Source organism: Callorhinus ursinus, unplaced genomic scaffold (assembly GCF_003265705.2).
Source record: "Callorhinus ursinus isolate GAN/ISIS: 27379988/994484 unplaced genomic scaffold, GSC_fseal_2.0 scaffold98, whole genome shotgun sequence".
NCBI classification, from domain to species: Eukaryota; Metazoa; Chordata; class Mammalia; order Carnivora; family Otariidae; genus Callorhinus; species Callorhinus ursinus.
The window spans coordinates 1,352,883-1,369,332 of NW_027397160.1; the positions used below are offsets into that span (position 1 = coordinate 1,352,883).

Below are 16,450 nucleotides of genomic sequence, written 5' to 3' on the forward strand. Positions count from 1 at the left end.
CTGCATGGAGCACTGGGTGTTATGAACAAACAATGAATCATGGAACACTGCACCAAAAACTAATGATGTAATATATGGTGATTAACATAACAATAAAAAATAAAAAAATTAAAAAATAAAATTAAAAAAAAACTAAATAAATAAAAAGTACTTTTCAAACTGAATCCAGCAATATCTAAAAAGGAAAGCACACCATGACCAAGCTGAGTCTATACCAGCTTTACTGTGAAGCGTGAAACGAGATCACACTGGGGTGAAGGGGAACCTACAGGGGTACACAAGTGTACCCCATAACACAGCGAGTCCACTCCTAAGCACATGTCCTCAAGAAATGGGTACCCTGGGCCCCAAAAGCACAGTGTGTTCACAGCAGGATGATTCAGAGGGACCAACTGAAAGACCCCTGAGGATCCAAGACAAACCAATGGATAAATAAAGTATGCCATCTGCACTCCACAGACATGCTGACAGCAAAGGAGAGGGTGGGCTTGCTGCTCCGAGACCATCTGGCTGGGTCTCATGAGCACCAAGTGAATGGAGAAAGCCAGACCCACGAGTCCTGCTGTGGGATCCCCCAAGTGTAGGATCACAGCTGCCTGAGGAGAACCAGAAGGGGAGCTTCTGGTAACATCTATGTGCCTGCTGTGGTCACACGGGTGTGTCCACTTCGTAGTAATTCATCAGGCACCACACATAAGATCTGTGCATCTCTCTCTACGCGTGCCAGATGTCAACAGGACAGGCTTATTTAAAAACCACCGTTTATGTGGACACAGGTGCAGTCGGGGATACAGATCTTTTTTACCAATATTAAGATGTGAAAAATAACTGATTTCTGTGTTACAGCTGTGATACTCTGAGCCCCTAGTACACATATTTGATATAGAACTGACCTAGGAACAACATGGACTTGAACTTCGAAGGTCCACTGATAAGCATATTTTTCCCGATAAATATGGTACAGTACTGTAAGTGTACTTTCTCTTCCTTATCATTTTCTTTAATGTTTCCTTTCCTCCACCTTACTTTACTGTAAGAATACAATATATGAAAAATACAACATACAAATATGTGTTCATCAACTGCATATGTTATTGGAAAGACTTGCAGTCAACAGTAGGCTATTAGTAGTTAGGATTTCAGGGAATCAAAAGTTATGCACAGATTTTCAACTGTGTAGGGGTTTGGCATCCCTAACCCCTGAGTTGTTCAAGGGTCTACTGTACTTTGAGGCATACAACTGGATTCAGCAACACTGGAAATCCCTTCCATTATTAAATGAGTTTTATTCCAGAGTCCCCTCCCTGCGGTGAGCCACCCACCCCAGCAACCACATGCTCTCCCTGTCCAGCGTGGCAGCGTCCCAGCTCTTGGCTCCTGAACGGGTAAGCACCCGTGGCTCAGTGACCAAACATCCCTGTGCCAAGGCCACCCTTACCTGATCTCCCCGGCCCTGTGGTCTGGGAAACACTCATGGAAAAGCTTCAGTGCCTGCATCACGGCCGAGGTGCACTCCACATATGTGTAGTCAATCATGATGTCCCCTGAGAGAGGGAAGGAAGGATCAATGCATATATGAGTTTCATCTTGTCACCCAATTTGGCAACTCACGCCAAACCATGAAGAATGAGAGCGCCATAACATGCAGAGCCTACACGGGACAGCAAGAGCCTGATCATCCTCCAGAGGAAACAAGGAAAGAGTTCCCAGTGACTGGTCCAGGAGACATGGCCACCAGGTGGGAGGGCGGCCGGCACCTACACAGTGACCTGGAGACCCATATCTGGCTGTAGGACATTTGGGCCAGTGGGAGAGTGAAGGAGAGGTACAGGGCAGAGCCACACCCCAGCCCAACTAGACCACATTTAACAGTTACAGAAGTCAGACAGAGACCGGGAAACAGGGGTCCAGGGGCATGCGAGGGCAGCACTCAGGGAAAGAAGCCACCCTGGCAGACTAGAACGACCGGACACAGCAGGGAGGACACAGGGCCAGTGGGTCCCCACCGACACCTCCCTGCAATGTGCCTGGGCTCTGTGAAGAGCACCCAGCACACAGGATGGTCTCCACAGAGGATAGAGCACACAGCAAGAGCCAGCCCAGGCTCAAGCCAGAGAGCCAGGTGTGAATCCCACCGACTCCTCCACCAACCTCTGAGAAACAAAACCACAGCTCTTCCATCCACACCCACAGGCACTATGGCCACCTTCAGAGGTAAGAAGCACAGAATACTCCAAGGCTTAGGGGTGCTCCTTAAAGGGTCCACAATCATTTGCAGCACCTTTGCTGGCACTGCTCCTGGCCTGGGGAAACAACTCAGGGCTCTGGTTGGCAAATCCATCTCACAGCAGGGGTCCCTGGGTTTGTGTACCACCTGGCTGGCCAACCACTCACCGAAGACCTCCGAGGGGTTCAGCAGCTCCAGCAAGTGCCCCCCACGCTTAGTCTCATAGGTGGCAAACCCGCCATCAGAATTTCTCATGTTCAGCAACTAAAACCAGAGAGAGGACATCCTGAGAGTTCACCCATGCACTTGAGCATGAGGGGGAAGCCCACAAGCTGTAGTGGACCTTTCTAGAAACACCCAAGGCTAAGACCCATGGGGCAGGGATAGGGAACAGGGAGCCAGTTCTCACATTAAACCGAGACCCTCAGTGCCTAGAGCAGTGGGCAACAACTTTATCAAGCAGGTGCTCCACAAGTGACCATCTGGGACCCTGGCATGCACTTGCCTATCCATTTATAAATCACATGTATACTGCCAAGCTATACGATCTCCGTTGTAAAATATGCACAGAAACTGGGTGTCCTGAAAGGATTCTGTACAAACACAAACAGAAGTTCTCGTTTTCTCTTCAGATACCCAGTGGAGAATGCCAGCCCTCCCTGGCGAGTAGCCAGATCCACGAGCCTCTAGCACAGGACTCTTGGCTTTCCCCAAACACAGATACCACCAGAGGATAAGCCCCTCTGGGCTTGCAGTCTGACCCTGGGGGTTTGCAGAGACCAAAGCCGTGGGAAGCGCAGCTCACATGCGGTGCTAAGCGGACCTGAGGGTGTGTTGTGGGGAAGTCCGGGGTTCCGTCGTGCACAGTGCCCCGTGACCAGAGCCCCCTGCCCAGAACCTCACCACAGCAACAGCATCATAGAGCCGCTCTCGCGTGACGGGCTTGGTGACAAAGGGACACTTTTCCTGCAGGAGAAGGATGGACTTCAAGGCCTCAGCTGTGCAGTCGGCAACAATCCAGCCACAGTCCAGTGTGCTAAAGGGAAAGCCACCCTGCAAAGCGTGGGGCCTGTCATGGCCAGTGTGGAGGGCTGAGCCCGCACCCTGGTCGTCAGGACCTCCCAAGGTGAGAGCACCCTTCCTCACCAGTGCGGAGGCCTGGCCACCATAAAGGCGCGGCTGCAGTTCCACACCACACGCACGTGGACGGGCCTCCCGACCCACTGTGAGAAGGCGCACACACACAGTCCCACACACCCAGAGGAGCTGCCCTACACCCTCTGCAGCATCCCCATCACCCTAACCCATGTTCCGACGAAACACGGTCTCTGCTCTCTGCACGTACTGCCGTCTAAAAGCACCTCTGACACACCGGTGTGTGTGTGTGTGTGTGTGTGTATAGTACCTGACGTGGCAGCATGAGGAAGCCCCATATGGCTCAGCCACCTCACATATACATTTCCCCAGCCAGGAAAACCTCGGATGCATTGCTGGAACACCACGCTGTGTGTCTATCGGAGCAGGAAGCCCCAGGAAGCCGAGGGAAGAGCCCACTTAAAGGGCAAAGCATAGCCAACCAGGGCACAGGACTCAGGGCAAACAGGGTTGGCTGTGGTACCTTGCTCATCTGGCGGTAGTACTTCTGGTAGTCAGGGGGGCTGTCTGGGACCTGGGCAGCATCCAAGAGGCACATGTGGAAGCAGAGGAGGTCCCACGTCACCGCCAGTTGCAGACACCGGGGCCGGCAGGGTCTGGTGCAGAATATGCAGGGACCCGCAGCCGCTGCCCTACGGCCCTCTCAACCATCGGAACCAAAGGCACCCTTCAAGGCATCACCCCTGTGGCCTATGACCCACAACCCCCATCCACTGCTGGATAAACATGACCAGGCACTATCCTAAGGTGGAGAGGGCAGGCAGGGGTGCCAAGGCAGAGGTGAGGAGGTGCACCCCTGCCTGTGGGAAGCCCCAGCAGCCCCAGGCACAGGCAGATTTTGCCTCACCTGTGAGATCCGGAGAAACTCATGTGCCTCCTGCAGGGAAGATGAAAACTCAGGCCTGTGTTGTGCCCCTGCCTGGAAGAGACAACAGAGGCTGAGCCGCTCACTGGCACAAGCCTGCACAGGTGAACTGGTTCCCAAACAATCCTGGTGATGTCTTGCCACCACTGGGAAACAGGAGCAAACCCACCCAAGTCTCAGGCTCTTCCGTTTCTGCTGACAAGTCAGAAGGATGTGATGGAGAAATGAAGGAGACAGAAAAGAGAGTCCACACCACACCCAGCCCAGCCCGGCCCGTGTCCAGAGGACCCCCAGCCCCATCGAAGGCAGACCCCCATGTGGCCCAGACCCCTTCTCAAGGCTCTCCAGAATGTCACCACCCTGAATCCCACCAGCACAAAAACACCTTCTGGTTTCTCTCCAGCATGTGCTCAGAGGTATCCATGATGAGCAGTCTGAGTGTTATGAAAAGCCTAGAGCCCACTCCCCCTGCTAGAAGCTTCCTGCCCTGTCTCCACAGGAACAGATCTTACAAGGCTCCCTGCTCCTGAAGCCTCCCAGCTGGCTTACTACCCAAAGCTGCTGGGCAAGACCACTGCCTCAGTGGGACCATCACCAGAGGCCTTGGAGCCCAGGTGAGCCAAGAGTCAGGGTCTGCAACTGCCATGTCCACACTGGAAGCAGCAGTGGACACGCGGGAAGGTCAACTAGAGGCTGAAGAACACGGAGGCAGAGCCACGTACCTCTAGCAGAGCCTGGATGGCAAATGAGGTGTCCCACACCTGCGAGCCGTTGGTGCCCTGCACGCAAGCACGAGCCGTTAGAGGAGCGCAGCTCCCCCGACCCACCCACCATCGCCCAGGATCTGACAGGCACCTGGGGAGCCGAGGAGGAATCTGGGGGCTCCCAACAGCTCCTGCAAAGAGGTGGGAGCCCAGCCAACTCCCGACCCCAGGCCCCATGCTCTGGCACCCCGCAAAGCCCATGAGGGCCAGAGAGGGGCTGTTCCTGCAGGCAGGTGAGGGTTGGGCAGTCCCAACCGCCTTCACCAGGCCACTGGCCAGGACAGAACCCTCTCGGGACACTTCCAGGATCTGGACGACCACTGCCTGTGATGCTCTTGCCTTTGACCAGAAACACCCCCTCATATCTGAGTATGCCTGGAGGTGGTGGCACCTGATTGAGGCCTCAAAAGAGCTGGGAAGGCCCCCTTCAAATCCCACCCTAGGAGCCTAGTTCACCAGTCAACACTCTGGTCCCACGAGAATGCCAGTGGCCAAATCACACTGAAACAGAGACAGGGACACTCAGATAATAGGGCTGGCAACAGCAGGGCCCGACTGACAGCCCTGAGGGGGCATCAGAAACCGTGGCCCCGCAGGACAATACATAGGAAGGACACCTGTCACCAAGAAAGCCTTCTGGCCAAAAGAACCCAGTTCAGGATCAAGCCTCAGAGTCTAACCTCCAACTGCAGGAAATAGAGGGCACAGAGGAAACAACCAGGCAGATCCAGAAGGTGGGTGCTCTAAGCAACCAACCACCCAGGAAGAAGGGCGCCCAGACCACCGGACAAAAGTGGCTTCGAGGACCAGCCACCTGGCTCAAACCCTGATGCCAACAAATGTGCCCCAAACCAAACGAGGGACTGTCATCAACCCTGCAAGGCACTGAGAGCAGCACAGCCCTTCTGTAAGAATAAATCAGCTAGGGCACTGAAGGGTTCAGAAGACATGAACAGCCCACGTGGGGCTTGACAACCTCCTCCTCCTCTTGGCATGTGGGAGTCAGGGAGCCAGGGGTAAGGCAAGGACGCTGAGGTGAACTCTGCGCTAGACGGTGCTGGGTCCATGTGTACCCGTCCTAAAGGGCCAGTGGCCCATAAGATCCAAGAACACTGCTGGAGGCTCCACGTTTCCACACTGAGCCAAATGGTGACCCAAACCTCGCACTCTGGCATCTCGTAAAATCCCATTAGCACTGCACTTCTCACTCAAGTCAGACTTGCCTTACTCAGCGCTAAGTCAAAAGCCCACACAGGATCACACTGCTGCTGAAAGGGAAATAACCCTGGGGCCTGGCGGCATCCCTGCCACTGGCTGTCCCCTCAGACGCAGGACTGGGGATACTTGCAGCCACTCAGCACACACTGCCAGAACTCACTGTGAGGAGTAGTTATCTTAACAAACCCAAAGAGCAGGAATGGTTGATAAGGAAGCAAGTGGCCGTGGCCTTGTAGCCTTTACCTGCATTTTCATGCCATCGAGGCCCAGCCTGTGAGGACGAGAAAAGCCCAGGTCAGGGAGTAGAGGGCAAAGAGCTGAAGTCAGGTGGCCACCCAGAGCCCGGCTCACCCCACTTATGGCAGCAGGCCCACATGACCACCAGAGGGAAGAGGGGCCCCTCGAATGCAGGACTCCCCACCATGGGACACCATGGGACACACCCACCCACCACGGTCGCACTGCAATCCGTGACTGATCAGTTGTCCTGGTCAGTGAGGCCTTCCCTGACGTTCACCAGAACCTGCCCCATCTGCCCACAGGCTTCCAAGTTCTACCTTCCAAAATCACCAGAAGTGCCCACTACATGGCAGATCTTTCAACTCAAAGATAACCCTCACCATCTTCCACAAACTTTGAAATTTCTCGTTCCAGGCATTACTCCAGACCCCAAAGCACCCTTGCCAGGACACTGAGATACAGGATCCTGTCACCTGCCACTGTGCCCAGGGAGGTCCCCACGCATGTCTGCCCTTGGCTCTCAGTCACACGTAACAGGAACCTAGTGGCAGTGACCAGCCAGGCCCTTCCCACTACTCACCAGAGGTAATCAGGAATCCTAGAGATGTGCTCCTGGAAGGCGGAGGAGGCTGGCCCATCCACGTACCAGCGCACAAGCATGTTGATGGTTTTCGAGATCTGTGGGAAACATGGCCCTATCAGGACCCTGCTCCAGACCCACAGCAGCTCCCGAGCACAAGGACTATACACTGGGCCCCCAGCACAACCTCACTTTGGGCCAGACAAGGCCTTCCACCCTAAGCGGAGCCCTCGTGGCACACCAGGCCCTGAGAGCCAGAGACCAAGCCAGAGTTGCACCCCCAGAAAGGGAGGCAGGAAAGGCCTGAGGCATGTGCACAGAGAGAAGGCAGGGCATCCCGTGAGAGACAATGCAAGCCGAGCCAGCTGGCGAGCAAGCACAGCCACCATGGGGCCCCTGGTGGGCCCGTGGGATGTGCCGCGTCCTACGTGCCTCAGATAACTGACAGAGAACGGCATGGCCTGAGGAGCACGGGACAGACAGAGACAAGACCTGTGGAGCAGGGACCACTTTAGAATGTTCTAAAGACCCAAACCTCACACTCTGGCATCTCGTAAGATCCCGTTAGCACTGCACTTCTCACTCAAGTCAGACATGCCTTACTCAGCGCTAAGTCAAAAGCCCACACAGGATCACACTGCTGCTGAAAGGGCAATGACTCACGGCTCCAAGCCCCACAGAACACTGGCGAGTAGGGTCGGGAGTGGAGCTGTGTGATATGGCACCAACTGGACTGACCCAGAAAGGCTGCCATCATGGCCCGCCAGGGGCCCAAAACAACACTGTCTTCTGTAGCTGTCACCCCACAGCTGTGAGGCAGCCCCAACCCTGCGCTGCCTGGGATACACCTGCCTCTACAAGTGTGTCCACGCCAGGCCTCTGCCAGGCCCCAGAGCCTCACGATGTAAAGCCAGGTCGGGAGCCCAGAGGCTCAGAGGTGAGAGCTCTGAGTCACCAGGCTCAGCAGGAACCCAGGGCTGGAGCCCAAGCACCCCAGCACTCTAAACCCCACAAGGCAAGGGCAGACAGCAAGTTCTGTGGGGAGATGGTCAACAGAGGAAAAGCATTCCTCCCAACTGGCCAGAAAGATCTTGAGAGGTGGCCCAAGGAGCAGCATTCCAAACACACCAGGTGGTGGGGAGGGAAGGGAGTGCTAAGTGCAGGAGGAACATAGGGGACAGAATGGGGGGTCCTGTCTGCCAGGCTCTGGTGGGAGACCTCACCTCCAGGAAGACCCCCACTCCCAGCTCCAGAGACTGGCCTCAAGAGGGCCTCCCGCCCTAGCTTCTTACCCTACACGGGGTGGGGTACAGACACAGGGCAGTGGGAGCACTGACCGGGCCAATGCTGATGCATTTGGAGAAGCGGTCATCTGCCACGATGTGCTCGTACAGCTTCTGGATGGCCCGCTGCCGTAGGCTGGTGCTGTGGTGGCGCTCATACAGGTTGAGTAGTGCTGCAGGGGTGAAGTCATCAGCACAGGACAGCAGCTGGGCCTTTCCCTACCCTGTCTTCCCCACCGACTCTCCCTGACATCCTAGCGTGCTGCCCTGCCCTGCCCCTAGCGCCTTGTTTCCTGAATGGAAATCCAGCCAAGATGCATCTCAGTGTTGACTGAGGCAGGGTCCCAGCTCCCACCCTGGGGCCCAGCACAGAAGACATGAACAAGGGGATGCGTGAGTGAGGGAACATGACCATTCCACACACTGCACCCCATGCTGTCCCCCAAGCCACCAGGCTTCCTGCAGGGAGATGGGCCTGCACCAGGCCCCACGGAGGCCTGCAACTTCTCCCCTAAGAGAAGGAACGAGCGTGCCCTCTAGGTCTGCAGCTCCCAAACCTCCTGTCCAGGAGCCCCAGCCCCAGGCTTGCTCCAGGGGCAAAGACAGCAGACCCACTGACACGAAGCACACACGGCTGCCCCCCCAGTCACCACAGGGCCCAAATGACAGGTGGTGAGAAAGGGGAGGAGATTCAGCATCACTTGATGTGCCAGCCAAGTCCTGGGAGGCCCGCCAGCCCGTCAGCAAGCACCCACCGTACACCACACGGAGCAGCCAACTGTGCGGTGTGTACAGCTCATCGGGGGCCACGCTGCTCCTGTGTGCCGGCCACTCGATGCTGGCGTAGTCCTCCACGTACAGCTCCTGGGGGCAGCAGCACCTCAGCACCCTCCTCACCCGCTGCCTTCCCAAGCACACACCCTAATGAACATCCTGACCCCGAGCCTCCTCTCAGGACCTGCTTCCCCATGTGGACTCTGCTTCCAGGGCCCTGAGCCCGTCCCACCGCAAAAGCCCCTCTAGGCAGTCACTTAGGATCCGGGAAGGTGGAGGCTCCGCCCTCACGACTTGGAACTCAGCTCTGCACAATCCCAGGCAAGCAGGCACGCGCAGTCAGACCCGAGGGTGACCCCCAGCCTGGGGGTCCCTGCCCAGAAGTCCTTACCTGGCGGAGGCTCTGGACCAGCGGGTCCTCCTTAGCGCTCAGCCGGGTGGCATAGCAGTAGCTCATGGGCAGGTAGACCTGTCGGCAGTGGCACCAGAGCGTGGAGGGATGTGCGGGGACCCAGTCAGGAAACAGCCTGCGGAACGGCACGTCAGCGGAAGGGCCCGGCCCCCTCCAGCACCACCCGCGCAGCCCCAGCCCAAGTTGGCATGGCCACCAGCACATTGCAGCCACGCTCCTGTGGGGTGCCGACGGGCACAGTCTTCACGAGTGATAACCACTCCTGGTTCAGCTGCAACACATCTAAAGCCAGGAAACTTGACTTCTAAACTTTTAGGACTGTCTGTGGGTTTCTTAGCTGGGACAAAGGTACCACAGTAATGTAAAATGTTAATAATGGAGAAATAGGGTAAAGGGTCTATGGGAGCAATCTGGACTATCTTTGCAAATTTTCTGGAAATTGAAAACTATTCCAAAATAAAAAGTTGATCTAAAACGCTTCAGAACTGGCACATCTCAAGGACTGAGGCTTTGAGGGTTATCTCCGCCAACACGTTTTTGCCCAGACATTTAGCCTGACCTTAGCATACACAGCTCCACCAGCTTCCCGGGTGGGTGGGTACCTGGGGTTATTTTCCCACTTTCCCTTCAAGCCTCCTGTCCTCATGTGTGAGGGGCACGGGCAGGCCAGTCATGAGCCGGGCAGGTACCCACCACTCCCACCAACTCTGGCCTCAGGCCACTTCCTCACTCTCCAGGGCTCCCCCACTCACTTTAAAGGGCTTATTTTACAGCTTCTCTGCAGCTGCAGTGGCTCAGGATCTCTGGTCCCCTACCCTGCACACTTTCACCCTCTAACCCTTATACTGGGCAGGTCCACGGTGCCCCCGGCAGACCCACACACTCCCCTGGCGCCCACTCAGTGTCTTCCTCTGCCCACTCCTTACACTGGGCAGGTCCACGGTGCCCCCAGCAAGCTGCCAGTGAGGAGCGCAGGGATGGTCCCAGAACACCTCCCTGCCTCCTCCCAAGCAGCCCTCCCACTACTTCACCTCACCACCCTCTGCCCCCGTCACCACCCCTCAAGGCTGCAGAGGTTGGTCCCTCAACCCTGGCGTCAGAACCCTTCATCTAATATGACCTCCACCGAGGTCGTCTAACACAACAGCCCCCCAACCTCCCTGACAGCTCCCTGGAGGGCCACGACATTGCTGACAGGGCTCCAGGGAGCCAGCAGGGGCTCTACCCAAGCCTGACCAGGGGTCTCACCTCCTGAAGGTGACACTGGGGGACTTACATGCATATGAATGTTTTCTGGGGAAATGCCCAAAGTGTTAAGACACTAGTTAGAAGTATCACACAATAAGGAATTAGTGTTGATTCTGCTGAGTATTTAAACAGCATTGTGATTCTATTAACAAGGAAATTCTTCTCTTTTAAAGATACGCACCGTAGTGCCCACAGTTGACGTATGATGTCTGGGATTAACTTTCTCATTCACCAGCAGAAAGATAAAGGAACAGAGAAAAGCACAGCACACCCCAGTGCTGAGGCTGGCAAGAGTTGCACGGCCTACTGCCTTCTTGTTTCTACTTCCACAGAGGCTCCAAACATCCATAATGACAAGACACACCACAGCCTTCTGCAACAATGCCAGAGCTTCACACTCCCCACACCAGCGGTTCTCCCAGCCTGGTGGGGCCCCACTCACCTGCCACATGGCCCAAGCCCACAGTGCCTCCCTTCCTCCTACCCAACTGGGGTCTGCAGGACCTTCCACTGGTCTGCAGGACTCAGCCAAGCAGGGCCTCCACCAGAAGCCTAATGCAGCCTCACACCACAGAATGGACTGCCCACTCATCTGTGCAAGTCACCCAGGGCCCGTCACCCGACTCAGGAAGGCACTGGCAACCCAGCCACAAATCGACCGCAGAAGGGCAAGCATACCACATCTCCGGGAAAAGAGTATTGAGGCCTTCCCAGCTGTAAACGTTCAGGACAGCCAACCAGAACTTCCCCCAGGAAGGGATGACCACAGCACCACCTACAGAAAAGAAAAGTCCCATATCATCTGCCTTACTGTGAAAATTAGCTCCTCAGGAATCATATGTGCCTCTTCTTGCATGAACTGAAGACAGTGCTAAGGATCCTCCAACCCCAGGTGAGAAGTAGGCTCCAGAGCCTAACAGCACAGCTGCTGGGTGGAACCAGTGGCTTCCCCAGAATAAGTGAGACATTCACAGCCTCTACCTGCAGGAAGGAGCACCCAGGACATGCTGTGCAAGGAGTACCTTTCTTGTGAAGAATGTTCCGGGCTCGGACCAAGTCAGGATCGTCAGGCCCGACACCCAGAATTCTCAGAGACACATAGTTGAGTGCAGTCCCAAACACCGTGGACTTGTCCTCCACATGCCTTGGGGAGTAGGAGATAGAATAAAAGAATGCCATATTTCGTTACTTCTAAGAAATTAAGCAAGGTTTTCAGCGAAATTTCCTGAGAAAAATAAAAAATGCTAAAATATCTTTCACTGACATAACATGACAACATAAGAAACACCCAGAACTGCCATTTTCCAATAAGAATCCATGTACCTCCCATAACTGATCAGTTCCAAAACTGCCTGTGCAGGACCTGCCTGCCTCCTCTTACTTCCCACACCTGAATCAACATCAGTCCCAGGCTGTGACCCAACTCAGGCTCCTTCATCACGACAGCACACAGAACAAGCTCTAGAGGTGACAAGTTGAGGCCCACAGCCCCCGTGTCAAGGGGCTAACAGAGGCTGGGATGTCCTCCAAGAATTCTGATGGAGAACCCCTCTGGTGTGGATTTAGCTCGCCAGGAGGAACCCCAGCCCTGGGTGTAGAATAAGAGGTACCAGAGCCCATGACCAGGGTGGGCAGGCAGTTGACCCCCCTGAGGGAAGGCCCTGCTCCCAGAGTGAGCTTATGTGTCAGAAAGGCACACTGAGAATTGGGGAGGGGCAGCGGGCCCCCCGGGCTCCACCTGCTGCCATCCCAGAGTCAAGAACTTCCTCCTGCCTTAGTGATAACAGCCAGATGGCTCTCTGTGGGGTGTGAGTCATAAAGCCCAGTTACAACACAAGCTGTAAAACCGAGGCCCAGAGTATGCAGCCACCTACCCTGAGAACCCTAGGACACCAGGGTCCAGCTGGCACACAGGACCCAGCCAGGCTCCCTCCTACCACGTTCTCCTCCCACCCACCCCAGGTCCATAGTAGCTCCAGTCACCCTACTCTTGACAGGCGTATCCCCTACACAAGAACATGTGTGCACAAGCATGCACATATGTGCAGTAACAAAACAACTCACAGGCCCCAGCCACCATCCGGGAGCTGCACTGACCGCAGGTACCGCACCATCTCTTCTCTGTATCCCGCTGGCAAAGGGATCTGGGCCACATAGCACGTGATCAGGAGGCCTATGTGGCAGAAAAGATGTTCCTCACTGGGAGCAGGCACTCAGCACAGCTAAGCCCAGGTCCCTTTCCTCCCACCCTACAGGGAGCTGACCCAGTGGTCTCGTTTTTCACGGAAACGAGCCTGAGAAGGCTATTCCTCCCAGCCTCGTCAGGGACTTTGGGAGTGAGGCCCCACGGAACAGCAACAACATGGGGTGTGCAAAGCCCTCCCAGCCACTCTAGGCTCCCACAGTACTGTCCACACCTGCTGGAGAAGAAACACCAAATGGCTCGCCCCTGGATAGGATAAGATTTATGGCTTATGTTTTTCTGTTTTATAGGTTTTTTTCCTAGCAAATATCACTTTGCAAATGGGGGAGATGGCCAACAGCCAATAAATATTGTCCACAAAAAAGAAACTTCCCAGCCTAGCCCTCCTGGATATGTTGCTCACAGGCCATCCTCAACCCCAACCCCCTCCTCCCCCAGCCACATGCCTGTGGTGCCCTGCAAGGGAGGTGAGGGGTGTGTGTGTCTTGGTGTAGGCCCCAGCCAAACGCACCATGGATACATGCCTGACTCTGGCTCAGAGGCATCAGAAACCCTGGAAGACACACTCACACAGAGACACACCCTGGAAGAAGGGCAGCTAGGTTTGGAGATGCTGCAGAGGTTCACAGAAAAAAATCATCCCAAATCAAGCCCATCTCTTTTCATTATAGTCATGATGCCGTCAAGACAAAGAAACGCACATGGGCAAGAAACAGAGCCAGCATCTTCCCATTTTAGAGGCAAGAAAACTGAGGCACAGACCCCCAGGTAGTGGGGCAGGGGATGGAGCCCAGGGGTTTGAACAACAGAGTCAGGGCTCACCACAGTGATGCATATATGTGCACATATGACCAAATCCGATTCCCCACATCACATATGAGGCAGCCAAGGCACAGGGAGCTCCTACCACCTTGCCCGGGGTCAGAGCAGGCCAATGCCATGTCACTGCCTTCCCATAAAGACCCATGGGAATAGTCAATGCCACATGAACCACACTCAATGGGGAACTGTCTATACAGAATCATGGCCCCCACGAGCATTTTCCAAATTAAAGCAGGAAAAGGAAGGACCGGTCAAAGTTCAGCCAGCCGTGGAAAAACCCTGTACAGTACCTCTGAACAGACCAGTGTCAACCTGAGGAAGACGGTCTATCCGGAGTTCAAAGCGGGGAAGGAAAAGCCCCAGCCTGCAGCCTGCACTGGGGAGGAAGCCCAGCAGGGGGAGTCCAGAGCTGCCGTAGCAAGCACGGACCGCTGCAGCTGTCCCCGGGGCTGGGCATGTAAGACTTAGCCTGATTCTCATCAGCCCCGTGTCACCAGTGAGGTGCTGGAGGCACAGGGAAGTCCTGTCACCTTGCCCAGAGCAGGCAGATGCAGTGTCACTGCCTCCCTATGAAGATCTCTGGCAACAGTCTCAATAGGCTCCAGGTGCGGCCAAAGGGAAGCAGGAGCCCCTTAAGGGCAGGCCCATAGGTCCCTGAACAAGAAGATACAGTGCTGTACAGCCCAGGGGAGACAAAAGCATGACGGATTCCCAAAGCTCCTCCCACTAAGAGAAAAGAGTCCTTCTACATAAATTCATAGAAGGCAATGTCTCACCTGGCACAGCTGAGTATTTAGTGAAACATTCTGGGAACACGGTGGTTTTAGGTAGCCAAACCAGTTCAGTACCCAGGAGGCCCAAACGCAGTCCTCCTAGGGCTCGCCACCCGAACCTGCAGGTTCCCTGCCAGAGCTCCCTCGGCCACCCCTTCAAGGCAAATTCGCACACGCAGGCTGCCCAAGGGAGACTTAAGGATCCCAGCCGCCACCTGCCCATCTCTGGCATCTTTACAGAGGCTGGGCGCTGCACCTGGCGCGACTCTGCCTCTCCGTGCTGGCACCCCTGCCCTGCCCCCACGAGGGCACCCCTGCTTCCCCTCTGAGGGCCCTGCGCCAGCAGTGCCTTCGCTCCGCCCCCGGCACCCACACCGGGACAACACGGGCACCTCCCACAAGTCAGCTCCTGGGTTTTCAGCGGCTCACTCGCCCCGCATCGGCCACCACGGGCCCGGCCCGATGCCCCAGGGCGGCCGCAGCGGCCACCTACCCGGCAGCAGGAAGAGCGGGCCGCCGTAGTCGCCCGCCCAGTGCCCATCCTCAGCCTGCAGCCCCGCGTAGAACACCATCCCGTTCAGAGCCGCTCGACGGGCCGTGTCGGCTTCGGGCAGGTCCCTGAAGTAACTCCCCTGCCGAGGAGGACAGAGAGACGGGAGCCGGGGGCCTGGGGCCGGGCCGGGCGCCGCTCGCTGGCGGCCCAGGCCAAGGCCACGAGTCCGAGCTCCCTGGAGGGTCACCGGGCGCCGCTCGCTGGCGGCCCAGGCCAAGGCCACGAGTCCGAGCTCCCTGGAGGGTCACCCGTCGCAAGTCTGCGAGCACCGCTCCGCAGAGGAAGGCAAGGCTCCCCGCCGCCTACTTCCAGACCCGCAACTTCGCCCGGAGCCCGCGCGCGGGGTGGGGCGCCGCCGCGCGAGCCCCCTCAGGGGACGCCCTGGACCGAGGCTTCGCCGTGGAGGCCGCGCCCCCCGAGCGAGTCCGCAGGCCCCCCCCGCCCCCCGCGCCGCACTCACGGGGTCCAGGCCCAGCGAGTGCGCCTCCAGCGCCGTCTGCCCGCGGCCCGGGCCCGCGGCCCCCGCCAAGTACGTCCACGTCTGCCTGCCGCGCTCGCTGCGCAGGCGCCAGCGGCTGAGGTCGGTGGCGGGCTCCGTCTTGTAGGGGCCGCCTCGGCGACGCAGGCACCTGGGGGCGAGGCGCTCGGCTGAGCCGCCGGCCCACCCGTGTCCCCGCGGCCGCCGCGCTCCCTTCCCACAGCCCACGGGCGGGCGCCACTGCACGCCCCTCACAGAGGAAGAGCTCCGCGCGCCCGTTCCCGCCACCCCCGCGGCGCCTCCGGCGTGCCCGGCCTTCCCGGGGGTCCCGGCGGGACGCGGGGACTCACGTGCCCTCCGTCATGACCGCTGCCGCTGCCGCCCGCCGCCCGCCGCCCCGGGTCAGGCCGCTGGCCCCACACCGCGGTCCCCGCCCGCTCGCCTCGGCAGACCTCGCGGGGTGCGGTGGGCCGATGCTTCTGCAGCCAATCAGAGCGCCGCGAAGGCGGGCCCAGGGCGCGCTCGGCCGCCTCAGTGGTCGAGAGCCGGACGACGCAGCGCCATGAGGGCGGGGCGGGGGCGGGGCCTGCGCGGGGCGGGGCCGGGCTGGCGGCGAGGACTGGGCAGGACCGTAGCCAGGGGCGGGGCCGGGGCGGGGCCGGGGCGGGGCCTGCAGTCACCCCGGGAGCTCGCGTCCGCCCCGGAGCGGCGTGAGGCGACGCGCGGAGGCGGCGGCCGGTCGTCACCTAGTGGTGACTGGTAAGAAGAATCTTAGGAAAATGTGAAGACAAAGAGGCCGCGGGCGCAGGGGGGATCTGGGAGAGAGGCTCAGGCTGGGGGAGCCTGCGCGCTGGA

The 16,450-nt window shown here is 57.5% G+C and overlaps 1 protein-coding gene across 3 annotated transcripts in view; it reads right to left on the reverse strand.

Annotated features, from left to right (window-relative positions):
- The window catches only part of LSS (lanosterol synthase), a 31,086-nt gene extending 15,049 nt beyond the window's left edge, over positions 1 to 16,037 (reverse strand). For 2 of the 3 annotated variants that reach the window (XM_025863498.2, XM_073888915.1), the window contains exons 1-17: positions 15,946 to 16,037; positions 15,578 to 15,746; positions 15,058 to 15,196; positions 12,831 to 12,939; positions 11,789 to 11,910; positions 11,445 to 11,541; positions 9,498 to 9,633; positions 9,088 to 9,196; positions 8,387 to 8,505; positions 7,050 to 7,147; positions 6,473 to 6,500; positions 4,970 to 5,026; positions 4,230 to 4,301; positions 3,846 to 3,896; positions 3,131 to 3,280; positions 2,395 to 2,491; positions 1,439 to 1,544 (exon numbers count right to left, since the gene is read on the reverse strand). In XM_025863498.2, the coding sequence (XP_025719283.1) occupies positions 1,439 to 1,544; positions 2,395 to 2,491; positions 3,131 to 3,280; positions 3,846 to 3,896; positions 4,230 to 4,301; positions 4,970 to 5,026; positions 6,473 to 6,500; positions 7,050 to 7,147; positions 8,387 to 8,505; positions 9,088 to 9,196; positions 9,498 to 9,633; positions 11,445 to 11,541; positions 11,789 to 11,910; positions 12,831 to 12,939; positions 15,058 to 15,196; positions 15,578 to 15,746; positions 15,946 to 15,959 (1,673 nt within the window). In that variant the 5' untranslated portion in view covers positions 15,960 to 16,037. Of the gene's footprint in view, positions 1 to 893; positions 1,031 to 1,438; positions 1,545 to 2,394; positions 2,492 to 3,130; positions 3,281 to 3,845; positions 3,897 to 4,229; positions 4,302 to 4,969; positions 5,027 to 6,472; positions 6,501 to 7,049; positions 7,148 to 8,386; positions 8,506 to 9,087; positions 9,197 to 9,497; positions 9,634 to 11,444; positions 11,542 to 11,788; positions 11,911 to 12,830; positions 12,940 to 15,057; positions 15,197 to 15,577; positions 15,747 to 15,945 lie in introns of all 3 variants that reach the window. The other variant, XM_073888916.1, reaches the window with a different exon arrangement.
- Positions 16,038 to 16,450: the final 413 nt, after the last annotated feature.